The 20135-nt window shown below is 45.2% G+C and overlaps 1 protein-coding gene across 9 annotated transcripts in view; it reads right to left on the reverse strand.

Annotated features, from left to right (window-relative positions):
• Positions 1-7192: 7192 nt before the first annotated feature.
• The window catches only part of KCNC2 (potassium voltage-gated channel subfamily C member 2), a 178737-nt gene continuing 165794 nt past the window's right edge, over positions 7193-20135 (reverse strand). For 4 of the 9 annotated variants that reach the window (XM_026001704.2, XM_072741293.1, XM_072741294.1 and 1 more), the window contains exons 3-5: positions 18510-19437; positions 15961-16125; positions 7193-11036 (exon numbers count right to left, since the gene is read on the reverse strand). In XM_026001704.2, the coding sequence (XP_025857489.2) occupies positions 10900-11036; positions 15961-16125; positions 18510-19437 (1230 nt within the window). In that variant the 3' untranslated portion in view covers positions 7193-10899. Of the gene's footprint in view, positions 11037-15960; positions 16126-16440; positions 16629-18005; positions 18110-18509; positions 19438-20135 lie in introns of those variants that run through there. The other 5 variants (XM_072741295.1, XM_026001707.2, XR_011997791.1 and 2 more) reach the window with 5 other exon arrangements.

The raw sequence follows: 20135 nt of genomic DNA on the forward strand, positions 1-20135 counted from the left end.
CAGTAATATGTCAGGCATGGAAATAGGGTGATGAATGCCTGCCGGGGGCAACCCAAGGGTCAGTGTCCAGAGAAGGAACGAGTCTAACTCATTCATCTCATCATGTTCCTTGACAGTAAAATGAGAAGAGTTGAATGACAGCCACTTTATCAATTGATTTATAGCCTCCCCCACCCCCGGTCAATTTAACCACCTGAGAAAGAGGGGACTTAACTGTTTCAAGAAAGGAAAGCAAGCAACTGAGTTTTAATAATTTTTAAATAATTTTTAAATAATATTTATGATATTATGAAAATCTTCTAAAGATCTATTTCAAAATTATAGTTAAGTCACAGAGTGACTGGAATTCCTCCCCCACGCCTTCCCGTCTCCTGTAAGTCCTCCAAGTTGTTTTATTGTGATTCACAACTTCATACTATCTACTGAGGAACTGTCAAAAACCAATCGTGCCAGCTAAACAGGCAAGGAAGGTGAAGATTATTGCAATAGGACTCAAGACGACTGCAATAAGGAAGAGAGCTAGACTTCAACTCTGTTAAAACACAAGCATGAGAGTTTTAGGCACTGGGGTGAGGGAGAGGAAAACTACTGGAGGACATTTGGGGGGAGGTCGGTCAGTGGGGTTGGGCATTCATGGAAGTTAGGCTCCTGTCCTCCCACAGACGCTGGTGGATAGGGTCCTGTCCTCACGGTTATGTTTTAAGGGAATGGCTCCCTGGCACCTGAGAAAGACATTCTTGGGTTGTAACTGGCAAGTGCTGGAAGAAAATTTATACTTCCAAGGGACAGAGAAAGAATTTACAACATCAAGTTTTCTAAAGTAAATGCTCTAAGAAAAGGGGCCTCTGGTCAAGAAAAAAATAAGTCTAAAGTTTAGTCAAGTGGAGGAGAATGTTAAGACATCTTGGTCATAGCTGCCAGTGGGTGATTCAATAGTTTTTGGGTAATATGTAGCCTGATATCTAAACATGAGAAAAAAAAACCATATTTGATGGGACATGGCTCTCTAGTGGAACACGTATGTCAGAGAATGCTTTCTAAGTGCTAATTCTGTGTTCTTTTCTAGGTGTCCAATAAACTACATGTCAATTCATGGGCATTCGGGACCAAGGAAAGCTGTTATTGAAGGCAAATTGTCTTCTTCCACCTTAATATTTTAACACTTAATGTAATAGTTTTTTTTTGCATAGAATTATTGGTTCCAGAAACATAAGTAGAGAGATCTAAACCTTAACAATTTTGATATTGGAAAAGAAACCTTATAATGATATTTGCCCTAGGAATCTCATCTGTGTCATTAAGAAGTTGCACATTAAAAAATGGTATGTTCTCAGTACTATTTCGTCATTATATTTTGCTCTTGCAATAAATCAAACCAAAAGCCTGTGCAAATATATTTTATGCAAATAAAAACAAAATAAAGCCAAGAGTATTTTGCATTTTGACAGTCATTAGTTGACTCTGAAAACATTTAACCTTAATATTTATGTAAAGGAAGAATTTTTTTTTGTCAAAACTGAAAGAATAAAATAAAACAAGGCATCTAAGAGAAAGTTACTAACTTCATTCTGTGCTGGGGAATGTAAAAATCGCCAGTCTTTTCTGACTCCTTGTTATGCAATGCAAACCTTTCAAGATCTCCGTTGAAAAGAACGCCTGGCTCTTTTGTGACAGACTTATTCTAACATGGTTTATGAAGCAGAATCATAGAATCATTTATCTTTGACTTGTCTTTTTGCTTATTTCACACTAAAAGACCTTGGTTGAGGCAATATTCAGTCTTTGCTACTTCATCTCATGCTGTTTCTTCCTGTATATTCAGCTGTGTGTATGAGTAGGTTTTTAAATCAGTATTATCTTAGATTCTGGACATTTCTACCAGCCATCCTTCCAGAATTTCTATAATTTTCTTAAGCTTCCTGCCAGCACCCAAAGTGAGAAGTAACAGCCAGTGCAACAGGAGGGAAGACCATGGAGAGCATTTAAACGAGTGCCCTTGTTTCCAGAGAAGCCAAGTTACTGACACCTGTGAGCTCTTGAGGAAAAAAAAAAAATATATATATATATATATAATATAATTTATAAATATAAAAATATATATTTTATAATATATTTATAAATATATATATATACACATATATATTTGCAGTGATTCCTTAGGGACTGACTTCCTGCTTAATTTTTTGCAATAAATTTACAGCCTTTGGTTTGGTTTGGTTTGGTTTGGTTTCGATCCGCAAATTATAGCTCCTTTGGGCCATTAAAAAAGAATTGGTTTTATGTTATCTGAGACCACTGGTTAAAGAAAGGTTTCAGGGACTGCCACATTCAAATTAAATTAAGAATCCTTTTCATATGGTGCTTATTTTTAGCCATTTCATGTCACTATTTACTCTTAATAAAAATATGCATATTTCACTTCATTCCAAAGTATTTAAATCATGTGCTGGGACAACTCTCCTGGGCTTATAGGAAAATTTATTTCCCCTTTAAAGAATTACTTGATTTTGAGTTACATGGAATGTCCTTATCTCATTTTTTTTACTATTGAAAAATGAAGATGTAAGTTCTACAGGTTTACCATACATGCACACTATTGTACAAACAATAATACATCAAATTTGATTCCAAATTTGAAATCTGGCTCACAAAATGAAAAACAGGATTTCCTGATAAGGATACTTAGCTAGCCTGCTGATAATGACTAGCTAAATTGAGGAAAGCAGAGACATGATATTAATAAAATTTATAAAATCTATAATCCTTCAACTCATGCTAATTTAATCACACACATAAACTTACTCTGAGAAAAATAATATTTTTTAAAATTGTAGTACAGCTAAGAAAATTATCCTGATAATGTCACTTTCACTGGTCGCTGATGACATGTAACATAATATGACTATGGGAAAGTAGCTCTTAAAGTACGGTCGTAAGAATTTTTCCATACTCTTTAAGCCAATAATGCCATTTGGGGAATAATTTTTGAAAAACCTTCCCTGTCAAAAATTAAAATAAAAATGTATCTACACAAAATGGTCAATGCTTCTTGATTTATAATAGAAAACAGGAAAAAGAAATAGAAATCCTGCATAGCTGAGGGAAATGAATATATAGAGAACATTAACCTAATGGGATATTAAGCATCCTTTTTACATTCTAATTGCGAAAACAATATACCTACGTGCAAAATATTTATTTAGGAAAAAACCCTATTCCTTTATAGTAATTTCCAATCTCTATCGTACGTTAGTCCATGTCAGACGGGAGAAACACCTGTGGGATGTTTGTTCTGTTGTTTGTTAATAATATATTTGCATATTTTAAAAATCATATATATGCCTAGGCCTCATCCCCAGGGATAATTTCTAAAGGTTTAGAACTGAGCACAGCCTCGTGTATTTTTAAAGGGCACCAACAGTTTTTCTGGCACAGAGCCTGGGAGGGACCCGCTCGGTGGACGGGAGGTGCCGTGGTCACCATGAGACCCAGGTGCTTCCCTGAGCATCGTGCGTGAGCAAGTGTGAGCTGAGGCCAGAAAAGAACGGGCCAGACTGAAGCAGGACCGAAATGATAGGCCAGATACACACATAGATGCCCACACTCACACGCTGTGCTAAAATCATAAATGAGCTTAACAAAAGGGGGAAAAAAGGCAAATCGACAAAATGAAACCATTTGGGTTGTGGACTAGAAAATTATGGCATTATGGCTGTTTTTTTTTTCTTTTATAGAAGCTTTTCTTGTGTTTCATTTTTTTTAAATATTATATTTTTATTTATTTTTTTAAAGATTTTATTCATTTATTCATGAGAGACATAGAGACACAGAGAGAGAGGCAGAGACCCAGGCAGAGGGAGAAGCAGGCTCCATGCAGGGAGCCCGATGTGGCTCCATAGCAGTTATTTGCTGTCTGGGGCACCTGAGTGGCTCAGTAGGTTGATTGTCCGACTGGGTTTCAGCTCAGGTCGTGACCTTGCAGTAGTGGGATCAGGTCATGGGGCTGACGTGAGACTAGATCCCCGGACCCGGGGGTCACGCCCTGGGCCCAAGGCAGGTGCTATACCGCTGAGCCACCAGGGCTGCCCAAACATATCATATTTTTAAAGAGAAAGAACCTGCTGGTGAATAATCGGCAACATATTTACAGCTGGAAACGAAACCGCAGATGTGTAAGTGACCTGGGGTTTCCCCGGGACGGCCTCGGGAAGGTGGGTTAGGGCCGTGCTTTTGCTGCCCACAGAAGAGGGACCAAATGAAACCGTGAGTGTGACCCAGAGTACCCACCCGGCACCCGGGAGCGTGTTCTCGGTGTTTAGCCAACGAAGCGCAGACCTGTGTCCACACAATAGCCTCACCCAGTGTGTGCAGCAGTTTTATTTGTGCGTGGCAAGACTTGGAAGCAGCCAAGATGTCTTTTAGCAGGCGACCAACTGCAGGACATTCAGGAAGCGGCTCGGGAGTGAGCAACGAAAGGAAGAGGCTGGGGAGCCTCCAGTGACCCGAGCGAGGCCGGCACCTGACACCCCAGGGGAGCCAGCCTGCAGAGGCAGGAAGGGCCGGTGGCTGCCACCCTCAGGGGAGGCAGGATGAACGGGGTCGCAGGCCGTGGATGCCTCCTCGCGATGCTGCAGATGTGGCTGCGTGTCGCCGTCCACTTACCAACATGTGCAGGGCCTACACCGCCAAGACAAGCCTCCCGTGCGCCCTGGGCCTTGGGTCACGGTGACATGTCCTCGTAGGTTCACGAAGGTCGTGGCCGACACGGAAGGTGCCCCTGTGTGGGGCCAGAGGGAAAGGGGAGGCCTGTCCACTCCTCCCTCAGTTACTGTGGACCTACAGCTGCTCTTGGCATGAATCTCTTCTTCCTAATACAGTTGGCATCAGTGTATGTGGGATCTAGATGAGGTGGCCGTAGCCTTAGAAGGTCTTGCTGTTCCAGTGCGTATTCAGGGCCCTGGGTGACTCTCCCTGAAGCCCCTGACTCCTGGTTTCTGCTCGGGTCACGGCCTGGGGTCGCGGGACTGAGCGCCCGACCCCATCAGGCTGGTGCGCAGCATGGGGCCTGCTAGGCACTCACTCTCCCTCTCCCCGCGCCCCTACCCCACTCCCAGGCACACGCACTCGCTCTCAAATAAATAAGCCTTTTTAAAAGTGCATATAAGGGAAAGGGGGGAACTGAGTGGGGAAAATGAGAGGAGACAAGCCATGAGAGACCCCTGACTCTGGAAACAAAGGGTTGTGGAAGGGGAATTGGGTCGGGGGACGGGGTCACTGAGTGACAGGCACCTGACAGGATGAGCACCGGGTGTTATGATATATGTTGGCAAATTCAATTTTTTTTTTGCAAATTCAATTTAGATGAAAAATAATGCATATTCACTGGTTCATCACTTTGAATGACAGTATGATAAAGAAAAAAAATCAAGTCATAATTATTCGATAAAATTATTTAGTTTTTAGACAATAATGAAAAATATATCTTTGAAACAGAGTTAGTTTAGGGGAGAACAGGAAATTACTAAATTTAGGATCAATATTAATGATACCTGATGGGCACTGAGGTGGGCACTTGACAGAATGAGCACTGGGTGTTATTCTATATGTTGGCAAATTGAACACCAATAAAAAATAAATTTATTACAAAAAATTAATGATACTGAATCTATGGTAGAGAAAATTAATATAGTAAAAAAAAGAAAATTAATATATATCTATAGTTTAATAATGTTCACGAATTTAAACAATTAATTGGATTTTGGCAGGGGCAATTGGAAGGGAGACAGTTTTTGTCGGTAAGGGAAAATTTTAAGCCGCATATTTTAATCATCATAAACGGCTAGGGATTTCAATATTTTAATAGATTCATTTAGCTCTAAATGTCTTCCAGCACGTTATAAATCCTCCAGAGTCCCGCTTTATAATATTGCCTTTGAACATATTCATTGTCTCTTTCCGGGAGAAGTTCACTGTTGCCATTCCATTAGCCTGCTTTTTATTTATTTCAAAGATGAAAATGAGTACCTTCCCTTTTCATTCACGACGATTGAGTCTTGATTTTTTTAATCAAACCCTGATGGTAATTATCACGCATTAAAATGCATTCTTGGGATCCCTGGGTGGCTCAGTGGTTAAGCATCTGCCTTTGACCCAGGGCGTGACCCCGGGGTCCCGGGATCGAATTCCGCATGGGGCTCCCTGTGTGGGGCCTGCTTCTCTCTCTGCCTATGTCTCTGCCTCTTTCTGTGTGTCTCTCATGAATAAATAAAATCTTAAACAAATATAAAATAAAATAAAATAAAATAAAATAAAATAAAATAAAATAAAATAAAATAAATAAAATAAAATAAAATAAAATAAAATAAAATAAAATAAAATAAAATGCATTCTTTCCCCCTTCTTGTGCATTTTTCCTCTTTACAGCAGCCCTCACATTCTGACACCAGGGGTGGCATTTAGGTGTGCCCCCTTTAGGGACTCGGCTGCTCAGCAGACACTCAGCAGCGCAGGGCGATTTGAGCCATGGAGGGGCAGGGGAGGGCAGCGCGGGATCTGCCAACCTCGCTTCTCTTTCTCAGTCTACACTTCCCTGAATCCTGATGGGTCCCCCCAGTGCGGAGCCCCCAGGATGAGGGAGTGTTAGCTCCGTGCAGCCTGCTGCCCCAGAAGGGCCCGCACCCGACCTCCAGCAGGCCACACACCTGCAGCAAGAGGCAGTAATGGTCTGACCCTGAGAAAGAAGCGGGGGGAGGAGGATCTGCAGCAACCATTTACACAAACAGCTCGGCCTCCCTGATCCCTAACTCCCCATCAGTAAGCGGACAGCCGAGCACAGTCACTCCCAGGGCTGCAGTGCAGACTAGGTCAGACAGCATAAGTGAAAATCCAGTATGAGTCATCACGTGCCCTACAGATGCTGGGGGACATCGTGATTCATAGTTTTGGGTGTCAGGGCCATGGGGCAAATCCAGGCCGTGGACGCCCCTAGGAAACACTGGCTACGTGGCCAAGACCCGAAGGAGAGTGAGAGCTGCATGTGTCAGCCCTCGGAGCCCAGGGCCCCTGTATTGTGTGTGACCGCTGCTTGGGCACCAGGACACCAGGGGACGTACAAAGAGTACAGCCTGGTGAAAACCCCACAACCAAGAGGAAAGACAAGAAAGGAGCATGAATAATGTGACCAGACAGGATCCAAGTTTGTCCCCAGCTTAGTTGCCTTTTATTCTTCAGTTGAGCGAGTTACATGTCTCCCCGTTGTCCCCAAGGCCGTGCATGCACCTCGACGTGTCCACAAAAGGCCCACGACACAGGGGTTCCTAACTGGGCCATACGGTGTATTCGGAATCCTGGGGAACGGACTGGCTCTGCAAACATTGGTTAAGCAAGATGAAGAATTCTTACAGTTTTGACTACAGCAATTTCAGAGACACGTACAAGCTTCGTTTGCCACAAAACTCACACACACAAAAAATAATAATCAGTTAAGGAATATCTCTTTTATGCAAAATATACATTTTAGGATATAATTTGATTAATACTCTACTATATACTGACATTACTCCTTGATCATTTCATAAAAAAATATTCTCATTGCCAGAATTTTATCTTCTGTAATATTTATATTGAGGTAACAACAAGACCCAAACCGTGAATGATGTTGGCCAGTTGTGTTTTTTTTTTTTTCTTAAGTCGTAATGAATTTCTGGCACTTCACGAACACGCGACTGCAAATAGCTTAGTTCTGGTAAGTAGGCACTGAAAACTTCACCACAAAGACAAGCTGATCACATAAGTGGCTTGTACAAAAAGAAATGACACAGTGGATGCTCGTAGATCTAACGCGGGACAAGTCAGGGGAGTGGAGACACCTGTGGCTGATGTCACAGCCGGGTGACCCTGGGCACAGTCCCTGCAGCCCCGGGGCCTCCTCGGAGCTGCAGACAGTGGTCGTGGACTGGTCCCCCCCGCCTTGGCATGGGCCTGGGCCCTGCACGGTGGTCGTGCCCTTGGGTCCCTGCAACCTAGGCTTGGGCCTGGGCCCTGCACGGTGGTCGTGCCCTTGGGTCCCTGCAACCTAGGCTTGGGCCTGGGCCCTGCACGCATGTGGGTGGTCGTGCCCTCAGGTCCCTGCGGCCTGGGCTTGGGCCTGGGCCCTGCCCTGGTGTTAGCAGTCGTGCCCTCCACTCCCTGCAGCCTGGGGGTAGGTGTGGGCCCTGCACGCGTGTGGGCGGTGTGCCCTCAGGTCCTCCGGCCTTGGTGTGGGTGTGGCCCTTGCACGGTGGTCATGCCCTCAGGTCCCTGCAGCCTGGGCCTGCATGTGGGCCCTGCATGGTGGTCGTGCCCTCGGGTCCCTGCGGTGGGAGCGTGGGCTCGAAGCCCGGCCGGGCACGCGTGTTGGTGTTCACAGCTGTTCCTCGGCTCCTGGCCCGTGTGCAGCACACCACGATGTCCGTGCTGTAGTTCCTGTTTCCGCCCACGGCCAAGACCCGGGGGTCTCCCAGCGCACCCGGAGGCGTCACGGCACCTTCAGCAGCAGAGGTGGGTCCTGCGTCCAGGTGACCCCCTGGCCGTTTCCTGGTAGTCAGAAGTCCACGGTAGATTCTGCACAGCACCGCGGCCAACGGTGGACTCTGCACAGCACCACAGCCAACGGCAGCAGCGCGGACACTGCACCTCGGCTCCTCCCCTCGCCTCCCGCGCCTGGCGTCGCTAGCGCTCCTCGTGTGATGTCAGGGCGGGGCCGGGCGGGGCTGGGCGGGCCCGGGGAGGGCGCCTGGCAGCAGGACTGGGCGGGCCGCAGCCTCGGGGACCTGCCCCCGGAGCCGCCGTGGCCCCCCTGCCCCTCGTGCCCCGCCCCGCGCACTCCGTCACTCTGCAGCCCGGGGCGTCGCGGGGTCACCACCCTCGTGGGGTGGGCGGGGGTCGCAGTGAGGGCGGCCGGAGGGGTCCCTGGGGCCGGGGGGCGCGGGGGCCGCAGGGGTCACGGGGGTCGCGAGGGCTGCAGGGGCCTCGAGGGCCTGGGGGGTTTACTGGGTCCCGAGGGGTCGTGGGGGTCCAGGATGCAGCGGGGACCCTGGAGGTTGCGGGGGGCCCTGGAGTCGCGAGGGCCGCAGGTGTCACTGAGGTCGCGGGGGTCACGGGTGCTCCGGGACGGGCGCGGGAGTTGCAGGGACCCAGGGTGCAGCAGGGGCCGCAGGGGTCACAGGGTTCGTGGAGGTCACGGGAGCTGAGGGGTCGGGGGTGCAGCAGGGTGCAGCAGGGGGCCGTGGGGGTTGCAGGGACCCAGGGTGCAGCAAGGGTCACGGGTGCTGCGGGGGCCTCAGGGTGCAGCACGGGTCACGGAGGCTGCGGGGGTCCAGGGTGCAGCGGGGGATCGCGGGTTTGCAGGGACCCAGGGTGCAGCAGGGGTCACGGAGGCTGCAGGGGTCCAGGGTGCAGCGAGGGCCGTGGGGTGGCGAGGGCCGCAGGGGGCACGGGGGTCGCGGGGGCCGCAGGGTGCAGCGGGGCCGTGGGGGTTGCAGGGACCCAGGGTGCAGCAGGGTTGCACGCGGTGGCGGGGCCCACCCTGCAGCGGGCCGGGCCATGGCACTGCAGCCTCGGTGCTGCTCACCCGGGGGCTCCTGCACCCCCACCTCGTCTACACCGCCTCTCCCGTGTGCGCAGCAGAGAGGGGGCAAGGGGGGGCAGGACCTGGGTCAAAGTCATGAGCGTCGTCGAGGCCTTTCTGCGCCCCACGAGGTCGGCTGCGTGCAGTGGGACAGACCGTAGGACGGACACAGACAACGTGCAGGACCGGCCGCTGCTCAGACGCTGCCTGAAAATCTGACCGGTCCTGCGGGTCGGGATGGGAGCCTCCTGCGAACCATGATGATCTTTGATGTTTGCACAAAAACCAATCCATCGAAATAAAGAAAGGGGGTAAAAGGAAAAAGACACGAGAGCTTTGGGTGATAGTTGGCACTTTCCCTCTGAAAAGGATGACAAATCCGGGATTAAAAAATAATTATATATATATATATATATAGGACTGTAGGACTGTAGCGCCAAGTGGGGGCTGTGGTGACACCGTGCAGGCCTGGCTGGCAGTTCCCTTTCCGTCCTGTGTCCTGCCCTCCCCGAGCCCCTGAGAGAGCTGGCCTCAGCCCGTGTGACCAGTAACAACCTCTTGGCAGTTATCTGGGCGCAAACATCCAGAAACATCCAGAACGCCAGTACAGCATTTTTGAAGAAAAGTAAATCAAGACATTATTAAAGCAAATATTTCTTTCAAAGAATTAGGGAGAAAAAAAAAAAGAAACGAAAAAGATGCCAAGGAGAAACTGGCCCTGCCCACCCCACAATTCCACACGCAGGACAGTGGACCAGGGCTTGCGTGTCGGCAGGATGGTGGGTGCACGGACACGGATCCTGAGCCATCCACATCCCCGGGCTCTGCGACCTGGCTCTCGGGCAATGGAGACAAGGCGGTCCGTGCAGATGAGCTGAGCAAGGTCATGTGGTGTGCGATCAAGATAGGATCCCAAACGTCTTCCGAATGGTTTAGGGTCCCAAGAAATGAAGGTCCAATGACGTGATGGGCATTTGGAAGCACACGGTTAAATACATCCCCCTGAAGACAGGTTTATGTGTCGGTGCTGGCCGGTGTGACCCCGATGGTCATCTTATTGCGAAAGGAGACCGGGGCCGTTAAGGTGGAGGAGTAGCACTACTGTAGGAGATCTGTAAGCCGGGGTGAGATGTGTTAGCTACCCGAGTGGCGTCTCTGACTTCAAATAGCAGTGTCATGCAGGATTTAAACTGTGTCTAATGGAGCCTGGAGTGACTCTACGTTTAATTCTCTCCAAGGAGGGGTAACCAGCACGTGAATCCGTACACCTTAGCCGACTGCTGCAGTTTGGTTTACAAAATAGATGGGATGGGAGATCGGGAGCGCCTCAGAGGACAAGGAGAGTTGTAGGGTGACGTGACTGGAGACAGCCTCAGAGCATTGCCTGCCAAGCCCGCTATGTTGTTTAAGCTTCGGGACTTTTCATATCCTTTCATGAAAAAATGCACAGACATCAGTTGAATCCAACCAGAAAACAGACACAAACAGTACCATGCAGGATAATCAAAAGTGCTATTTTGAGTTCAAGGAAGAATTTTTTTTTTAAACAAAGAATTCGATATTGAGACCATTTGTAACTTAAAAAAAAATAAAGCTCACTAGAGCTGTCGTTCCCAAAAAGATTAAATGAGCTATCGCAAATTATAGTTGTAATACTTCAAAATGTATTCTTTCCCAAATTATACTTTGCATTGATGTGATTTTGGCATATGGAATACTAGAAATCTTTAAAGAATTAGGCAAAGCAAGTTAAGTAATATATAAATTTGGCTAATATTTTTACATTTCAGAATATGCTTCTGAAAAACAAATGGGCTGTTTTTTCTTTTCATTTTTTATTATTTACTAAGCTAGCAAGAATGATTAGCTCCAAGAGGACAGCGTTTTTTTTTTTTTCCTTAGCATATTTAGTCTTCCAGCTTTATACGGCTAAATGGATGATTCTTAAATAATGGCATTGGATGCCATTATCTAGGTGATGCGGGATGAATGCCTAATTTTAGTTCCTTGGATTAAAAAAAAAAAGGAAAGGAAAATAAAAGAAAACAAATGAAATAGAAGTTGCCTTATACTTTCAGCACGTAACGGTCTGAACTTGGTTACAGGAAGTTTGCAGTCGGCTCTCTGCTGCCGGGAACAGAGGCCATTTGATCTCGATTCACTTTGTCTTTGTATTATGTCGCATCCTAGTTGTGGATGCGTGACAGTCGTGGAACAGAACAGGAGATCTGCCCCCCAAGCTTTCACCCAGCGGTTTTCCTCCAGGCCCCTCTGGAAGGGTCGTGCACCTGCTACTTACTAGATAGAAAAGGTCAGAGGCGGGTGGACGGGGCGGGCAGCACGTGGTACAGCCTGACGTGACTGGTCGTACGAGCAGGACAACTATGGACAAGCAGGCAGGAGGTCAACGTTCCGACCGGCCCACTGGAAAACGTGCCGCAGAGCAAGGTGAGACCCTCGGCTGTTGGGCAGTCAACACGGGGCAAGGACAGATAACCTGATGGACTTTGTCGCCCCGTGACCCAGGGCTCACCCCGCTGCTCAGCCTTCAGGGGCATGATGGCCACGCAGGAAGGAGAGTGGGCCTCTGCTGCTTCCCCGTGTTCCTCCCAACGACCCCCTTTCCTGACTCTGTTTCCCAGAGCAGGACACACCGGGTGAGCTAGTGATCCCGTGATCTCTAAGGGCCCAGGAGCAGCCTGGGCAAGGACCGCAGCACCTACTCCCTGCGGGGTGGAGCTGCTCCGCATGGGCACAACCCTCCCTGCTCGCACCTGCGAGCTCTCCGCACGCTGCATGTCTTCTCTGAGCTTTCGCTGGTGGGAATTTGTGCCACCCGTTAACTACGGTACGTGCCCAGGACACAATTTCTGCTAGTGAGAGAATTATCTGCCCATGTGCTTTGTTAGCATGCAGAGAGACAGAACATGGGAGGTGAGAGCTATTTCATCCTACTCCAGTGGATGATGGGATACTTAATAAGAGGATGTCTTAAATAATTAATAAAGAATTGCAGATAATTTATCCTTACATAGGGACCTCCATGCGCCTGGAGAGCTAGTTGTTACGGCTCTTCCGTAAAGTGATTGGCAATATGACTTGGGGACTTATAGGAAGAATAATTCATCCTAGTTGGCCATGTAATCTAAAAATGCAAACTACACTATAAACATTGATTTGGTTTGATTAAAAGCAAAATGGTGAATATGCATGAACCAAAGAGGTTGTGAAGCTTATAAATCATTCATCCTTATAAAAATTTACACAACCTCCAAGTTCCCTCCAGGACCTTCAGAAAGGTAAAGATTTGCTTGGCAGGTTTCTATTAATTACACTAGGTATATGTAAATCTTGGTTGCCGTTCTAAATGTTCAGTTATTTTCCTGAAATACAGGTTTCTACAGAAAAATTATCCATTCTGTTTACAAGTTCTTTTACTTTTAGAAACTATAATTTCAGTGTTCATTTGAAAAGACTTCCCTTCTAATTTAATAACAAGTATTTAATTAGTAAAATTATGAGTTATTCTTTTAAATATATATATAGTTTTTATTTTGCAGGTTGATTTGTGCTAGAAAATTTGATAAAGTTTTTGCTTAAGCAGACTTTTATTGAGTGGAATGGTTAAAAATATAATTCATGAGAATTAACAATGTTGAACCAAGTTGGAATTGGCATCTAAATACATAGTGTGCATTTTATATGGTTCTTAAGAGCATGTGCTTGTTTGGGGTGATATTGAAACTGCTTCTCCGTGTACTATCAATGGGTATGTTTTTGTGTATGAAAGATGATTTTGTAAAAACTTCTGCATAAATAAAAACATAGGTCCTAAATGTTGGGAGTTCATTCTCATAGGGAATCCATAAATTTTCTTAATGTAGGACCAACTATACTCATACATGTTGGTAGAAAAAGAATTCAGTGGGAATCTGGCAATTTCTTTTCATCTTTTTTAGAACTCTAAAAATCAAATCAGTAGAGATGCCAACTTGAAAGATAAAAAAGGGATCCTATAGGAAATAAATGTCTGAATAAGAATAAGAGGAGAGATCTATAATCTCCATAGAAAAGATCAAAAGAAGAAATTAATGGATTCCTGATAAATATAACAAGACAACACACTAAAAAAATTAAGTGAGGTTAACCCAAAATGCTATGAGGCCTCAGGGTGGGGGGTGGGGGGGAAGCACAAGGTATAAAAAAAAACTAAGCAAAAATTAACAAGGAAGTTGATTATGGTGAGAAATGACAAAGAATAAAAGCCCATAGATGAATTTTCAAGGATACGCTTATTGATAAAGATATTTTTGCATTTGTGAAATAACATTTCACGTATAACTTTTCCATACAAACTAAATATCTCATTAATTGCTTTGCTCATGAAACGTTGCCATTTTACAGAAAAATTCTCTACGATATAAAATTATATAAATATAAAAATTCTCTGTAATTCACAGTGCTCTATAATTTGCGAAGTACTTTTTTCTTATATGATATCCTTTGACAGTTTAGAATTCATAGTATTGTCTAACAGCAGAAGGAACAAATTTTAGCTAAGTTCTTAAACATGCAACAGTTAGTATAAATACTGCATGTGATACGTTTTAAGGTGAAGCTCAAAAATATATGTCAATGTAACCACATACTACAGAGAAATACATATATACATATGCATATATATACATATAGTGAGTAAAGATAATGTAGTTAAAAATATAATGTTCTATACAAGAAATTATTAGTCACATGCTACGATCATTATTTAATGTATGCATATATATCTCACTCAAGTACTATGATAGGACATGAACGCTTCATAAAACATTTTAAAAATTGTTCTAGCTCTTCTTAATATTTAAATGTATAAAAATACATAAAATTAGCAAACAATCGATTAAGCCTATTCAGATCACTGAAATACATTTTGGTGCAAATAATAGATGCAGAGGAATGGAAGTGATCGAAGCAAAGCGGGGCATTTAAAACATTACGTACTGAGGAAATAAAAGGCAAGTCTCTCTCCTCTCTAGAGACTCAGGGGCGTGAGACAGGATGGACAATACAAAATGTTCGGGAGCAGTGAGAGAGAAGCACAGTATGGGCAATGGGACGTTTCAAAGAGAGAAGACATCACAAAATAAATACTTAAGGCTTAAAATGTTAAAGCGTTCAATAGAGAGAAACCGCAATGAATAGCAGAGAAGCACAGAGTGTTCCTAAAAGGCAGTTGCGCCCGTGTGAAAGCTTTGGGGTGGCTTTGCATGAACACTCAGTCCCTTGCATCCCGAGGCCCTAGAGCTCTGGTTGGTCAATGAGCAGAGAAAGCACCAGGGCCAGAAGCCACTGGGATCGTCAGAGTGGGAGGTGACAACGAGGCATCAGCCCTGGGACAAGGGTGCCTGATAGACGTCACAGGACCGTTTCTTAAGGGGGGACAAAAGGGTCCCATTGTCCTGGGGCCTCATAAAGTTCACGCAAAACAGAAACAAAAAAGCAGCACCCGGGGCACAGGCATGACCGTGGCGTAATCTAGAAGCCTGGGAGCTCGGGGCGGGATGGAGCATCGATGGGCTTCCGAACCAGGATGCCAGCCCACAGAATGTATTCGCTCAGCAAGTATTTACTGAGTGTCTTCTGTGTGTCAGGCACAGGTTAGTGGGGGTCGGAGGTAGTAATGGACTTAACACTATTACTGTTGTCTCGAAAAGGAATCCTGTAGCAGGTTTTCTGGGTCCGTGAGCGGTGACAGGGTGTGCGACTCTGCAAGGCCCACGACTCTGGGCCTCTCCGGCTTCCCAACCTTCAGGTAAGTCACGGCCAAAACTGCCCACATGCTGGACGGGGGACTTACTCACAGTGTGGCTAACGCCTTTCTTTGGGGGGGATAAAAAAAAAGAAAAAAAGCTTCTCGTTCTATCAATTACTTATCAAATATATGCATAGAGTGAGTGCATAGGGTCATTAGTGATATGCATAGGGTCGATTAGTGAGTTTCATTACCTGTAGTTAAAAAAAGATGACTTTTGAAGACTGTTGATTATGTTAATTAGGTGAATGACCTAATTTCTGAACACCCGTTACAGTTCTTCCCATAGACAAATGGAAGCCAAACATATAAAGGAAAAAAGGAAGAGTGAAATGCCTTTCATATGGAGCGACCAAGCTACTACCGGAGAGGCGGTTGTGACACGCGCTTTAATGCCAATAATGAGAGAAGAGGCGACGAGGAATGCAAGGGAGCGCATGCAGCCTTTCCTAGGAAGCGACCACAGAGCATTTGCATCACTCGGTATATTCGCAGCACTTAATCTCTAAGTCACCTGTTAGGATCTGATGAAACACACGCCTACCTTTCCTGATCCCTCCGTCAGAAGCACACGTGTAATCACCTGTCGTCAGTAGAAAACATGTTTCCCCTCTTCCGTTTTTGTCTCTGGTACTAGAGCGTCTGATGGGGAGCCTTTCTGGGGGTGATAATGGCGGCTCACTTCCTGTACTGTCGTCACCTGATAACACTGGTCACAGCACCATGCCCATTGACAGACAGTGATGGATGAGGAAATGAGACAGTACAGAGAGTTTACACTGAAGGTCCAGAGTACGCGCACTCCAGATACAAGAACACAGTCATCACATCACGATAAGAGAAAGGGTTTTCATCACTCGTTACAAAAATTTACACGGAGCAAAATGGAAAACGTATTGAAAAGGAGAGAAGTGTTCTTTGGGGAATGTGAATTCCATGTTTAGATTCCACTTGAAAATGAACTTCTGCAGAATTATTCACATGAGGGTGTGATAATGAAGTAACAGACACATTGATATCTTACGGTTTTTTTTGATGTGCCATCTAGTTATTGTGAATTAGAATCTTTAAAAGTGGAGCCTAGGGCAGCTCGGGTGGCTCAGCGGTTTAGCACCGCCTTCAGCCTAGGGCGTGATCCTGGAGACCTGTGTCGGGCTCCCTGCGTGGGGCCTGCTTCTCCCTCTGCCTGTGTCTCTGCCTCTCTCTCTGTCTCTTATGAATAAATAAATAAATAAATAAATAAATAAATAAATAAATAAAATCTTAAAAAAAAAAAAAAGAAGAAGTGGAGCCTATTTAAGGGAAATCTCCCAGGTACCTGCTGGTCTTTGGAGCTAACACATGCTTTTAATGTTCGCTAGAATTTTAATAAAAAATAATCCCAAAGCTCACTTTTGTGTCCAGGTTCTCCATTTGAAGCGGAAAAAAAAAAGTTTCTGAGCATAACGATGGAATAAGATCAACTTCTCCAAATGCCCTTGAAACAACTGCTTGCCCATATGTGCTTGCCAAAGATGCCTGCGTCCTCTTGGCCTAGGTGCTCGCTTGTCGTGTTTACCAGGCTGAGAGCGTGCTCTTGGTCCGTGCCCTTCACAAGGACTTGGCACAAGCACCCCGAGAACAGTCTGCTGAGACCAGCAGCACCGGCTACGCCCCACCTTCCGGGAAGTCCTGGCTTGGCCTGAGGGTTTTCAGATACATTCAGATACACTGCAAATTCAGAATTTGCAGAACAATACACTAAGTGAGCATAAGGATCTTTATGAAGGACATCTGTATGAAGCATTTTAGTTCTGGCCGTATGTTTCCCCCATTTACCTTGCTTAAACCTCTGAAAGCTCATGAAGGAACATATGTAGAGGTTACCTGCCTTTTTTGGGTTTTTTGTTTGTTTGTTTTTTTATTGTTGTTGTTTGTTTTTGTTTTGGTTTGTTTTTTGTTTTTTTTTGTTGTTTTTTTTGTTTTTCTTTCTTTCTTTCTTTCTTTCTTTTTTTTTTTTTTTTTTTGCTTGCTTTGTGTAATTGGTGGTTATTTCTAAATTATGCCAAAAGTATTCACAGGGGATTATCATAAATCATCGTTCTACAAGAGAAAGATCAAATATATCTAAGTCATGGTTATATAAATAGATCTTCAGTTTTCAGAGTGGGCTGAACGGTGATTAAATTGTTTAAGATACAGAATTATTTCATTAGTACCGGACACAAGAGCGAGCACATTCCTGACTATCCTCTTGGTGAAATGAAAATTTATAAGCAATGTCCTCTGGATTATCTACGGCAATGGAGAGGGATAGGGATTTAGCAGTAAATCGCCCAAAACTCAGTTTGGGAGGGAAACAGAGAGCAATGCCTCGTGCATTCAGAGGGAAATCCGCAGGGAATTTCAGCTTTGCCACTGACTAGACAAAGCAGATCGTCTACCTTCAGAATAAGGGTGAATTTATTATATCACGAAGCATCTTATCCAATCTAAAGGGATTATACTGAATCTCCCATCTAGGTTAGCAATGGCAAAAATGTAATCAACCCTCTAGAATATTCCTAGGGAATACTTTCGTTGTCAGAAAGGCTGTCTTGCATACCCCACCTTTTTGGTGCTCAGGCTATTGAAATACAAGCACCCGTTGTTGTTGAGTAACCGCTTCCTGTGAATTCGGGTGAGATGCACGGCCCCCCGTGGCAGGGATAAAACTGAGACGAACACACCAAGCCAAACGACGAGGAAATCAACATTTTGAGAATGAAAGATGGAAAATGGCCAGTTATCGTACCATCACATCGTGCAGGGGAACAAAGAAACATTGGCACAAAAGCAACAAACAGGCAAAAGAAAATATTGGCACCATCAGCAAAGGGCATTCCCACTAAAGCAGGAAAACTCTATAGACGGGCTGTGCAGGCCTCTACTTGGAATCCACCCAGAGAAGCTACGATCCAGCTGTCTCCACGCCTGACATGAGCACATGGATCGTGAAGAGATAGAACCGAAAACTCAGAAATGTTTGCAGACAATGAGAATGGTCGCCTCCTCCCTGAGGGACGTACCGGTCTATGAGGTGTTCGGTGGCATGCACCTGAAGTTGTGCCTTACCTGATCTGTTATGTTCCAGAAGCCGGTTGTCCTTGCCCAGACAGGGGTCGCCCTGTGTGCTGTTGCAGGCCATGTTTAATTCTGTCTTGCAAAAGGTAGGCGAGCTTGCCTGGGGGGCGGGAGGGATGTGCTTCTTCCTCTTCCTTGGAAGTTTCTGCTTCGCCATAGCCAAGGAGTAGTACATTCCAAAGTTGTTGACAATGACCGGCACGGGCATGGCTATCGTCAGCACCCCAGCCAGGGCACACAGGGCTCCCACCAGCATCCCCGACCACGTTTGGGGGTACATATCCCCGTAGCCCAAGGTGGTCATGGTCACCACAGCCCACCAGAAGCCAATTGGAATGTTTTTAAACTGCGTGTGCTCACTAGCTGAAGGGTCGTTAGGTTGAGCTCCTACTCTCTCGGCATAGTAGATCATGGTAGCAAATATCAAAACTCCTAGAGCCAGGAAGATTATCAGCAGCAAAAACTCATTAGTACTGGCTCGAAGAGTGTGTCCAAGCACCCTCAGACCTACAAAATGGCGGGTGAGCTTGAAGATTCTCAGGATCCTCACGAACCTTACCACCCTGAGGAAGCCAAGTACGTCCTTAGCAGCTTTGGATGACAGCCCACTGAGTCCCACCTCTAAGTAGAAGGGTAGGATGGCCACAAAGTCAATGATATTCAAGAGATTTTTGATGAACTCAAGTTTATTAGGGGAAAAAATGATACGGACTAAAAATTCAAAAGTAAACCACACCACACACACTCCTTCTACATACGTCAAGGCAGGATCCGTTTCGATTTCGTATTGCAGAACAACACTTGTGCCATTGATGACTGGTTCTGTCTTGTTTTTAACAATATTGAAAGCTTCATGTGTCTCCAGGCAAAAGGTTGTGATTGAAACCAGGATGAAGAATAAAGAAGCAAAAGCAATAAACTGTAGGGGGGAAAAAAAGAAATAAAAAAAAAAAAAGAAACAAAGAGAGAGTGATCTGAACTATCGTATACTTTGATCCAAATCTAAGAGCATCGATCCCTGCAGGTGGAAAAGAATAAAAGCACATTTGGAGATTTTGCTTGGGATGTCACTCAAGTGAAAGAAGAGATGCGTAGGTATCGTTAATTAGAGTTGCACACGCAGTGCGTTTCGAGTTCTGTTTTCTGGTTATATAGGTAAAAACTTTTGCTTTACGTTGGAAAATAATTTCTTGACTCTTTTGTATAAGAAAATACACCTGTTAAAAGAGCATAAAAATCAATCCAAAGCAACGTTAAAGGGCAACAGACTGAAAAAAAAACATAAAGTAAATAAATGTACAGTAGCTCTAGATAATTGTTTCCGATCCTAGAAATCCTCAAGTATTAGATCAAGTTTTACGTCTTATAAACATAAGGTGCTGTCCACACTGGTGGGAATTTGGAAGCCGCTTGAATGTAACTGTAGGTTTTTAACCAAAAATAAAATGTTGATGTTGTCGTTAGGTAGGGAGAGGAAAAAAACCATTGTGGGGGTGGGGGGCTCTGTTACAGTTAAATCATATCAACTTAAGGTGGAGAATTAGCCAAAAGAACAGACCTAGAGAAGACTAGGCGACAAGACTGAAGAGAGAAACAGAGTCGGGAACAAAATAAAAG

The sequence above is a fragment of the Vulpes vulpes genome, chromosome 16 (genome assembly GCF_048418805.1).
Source record: "Vulpes vulpes isolate BD-2025 chromosome 16, VulVul3, whole genome shotgun sequence".
NCBI lineage: Eukaryota > Metazoa > Chordata > Mammalia > Carnivora > Canidae > Vulpes > Vulpes vulpes.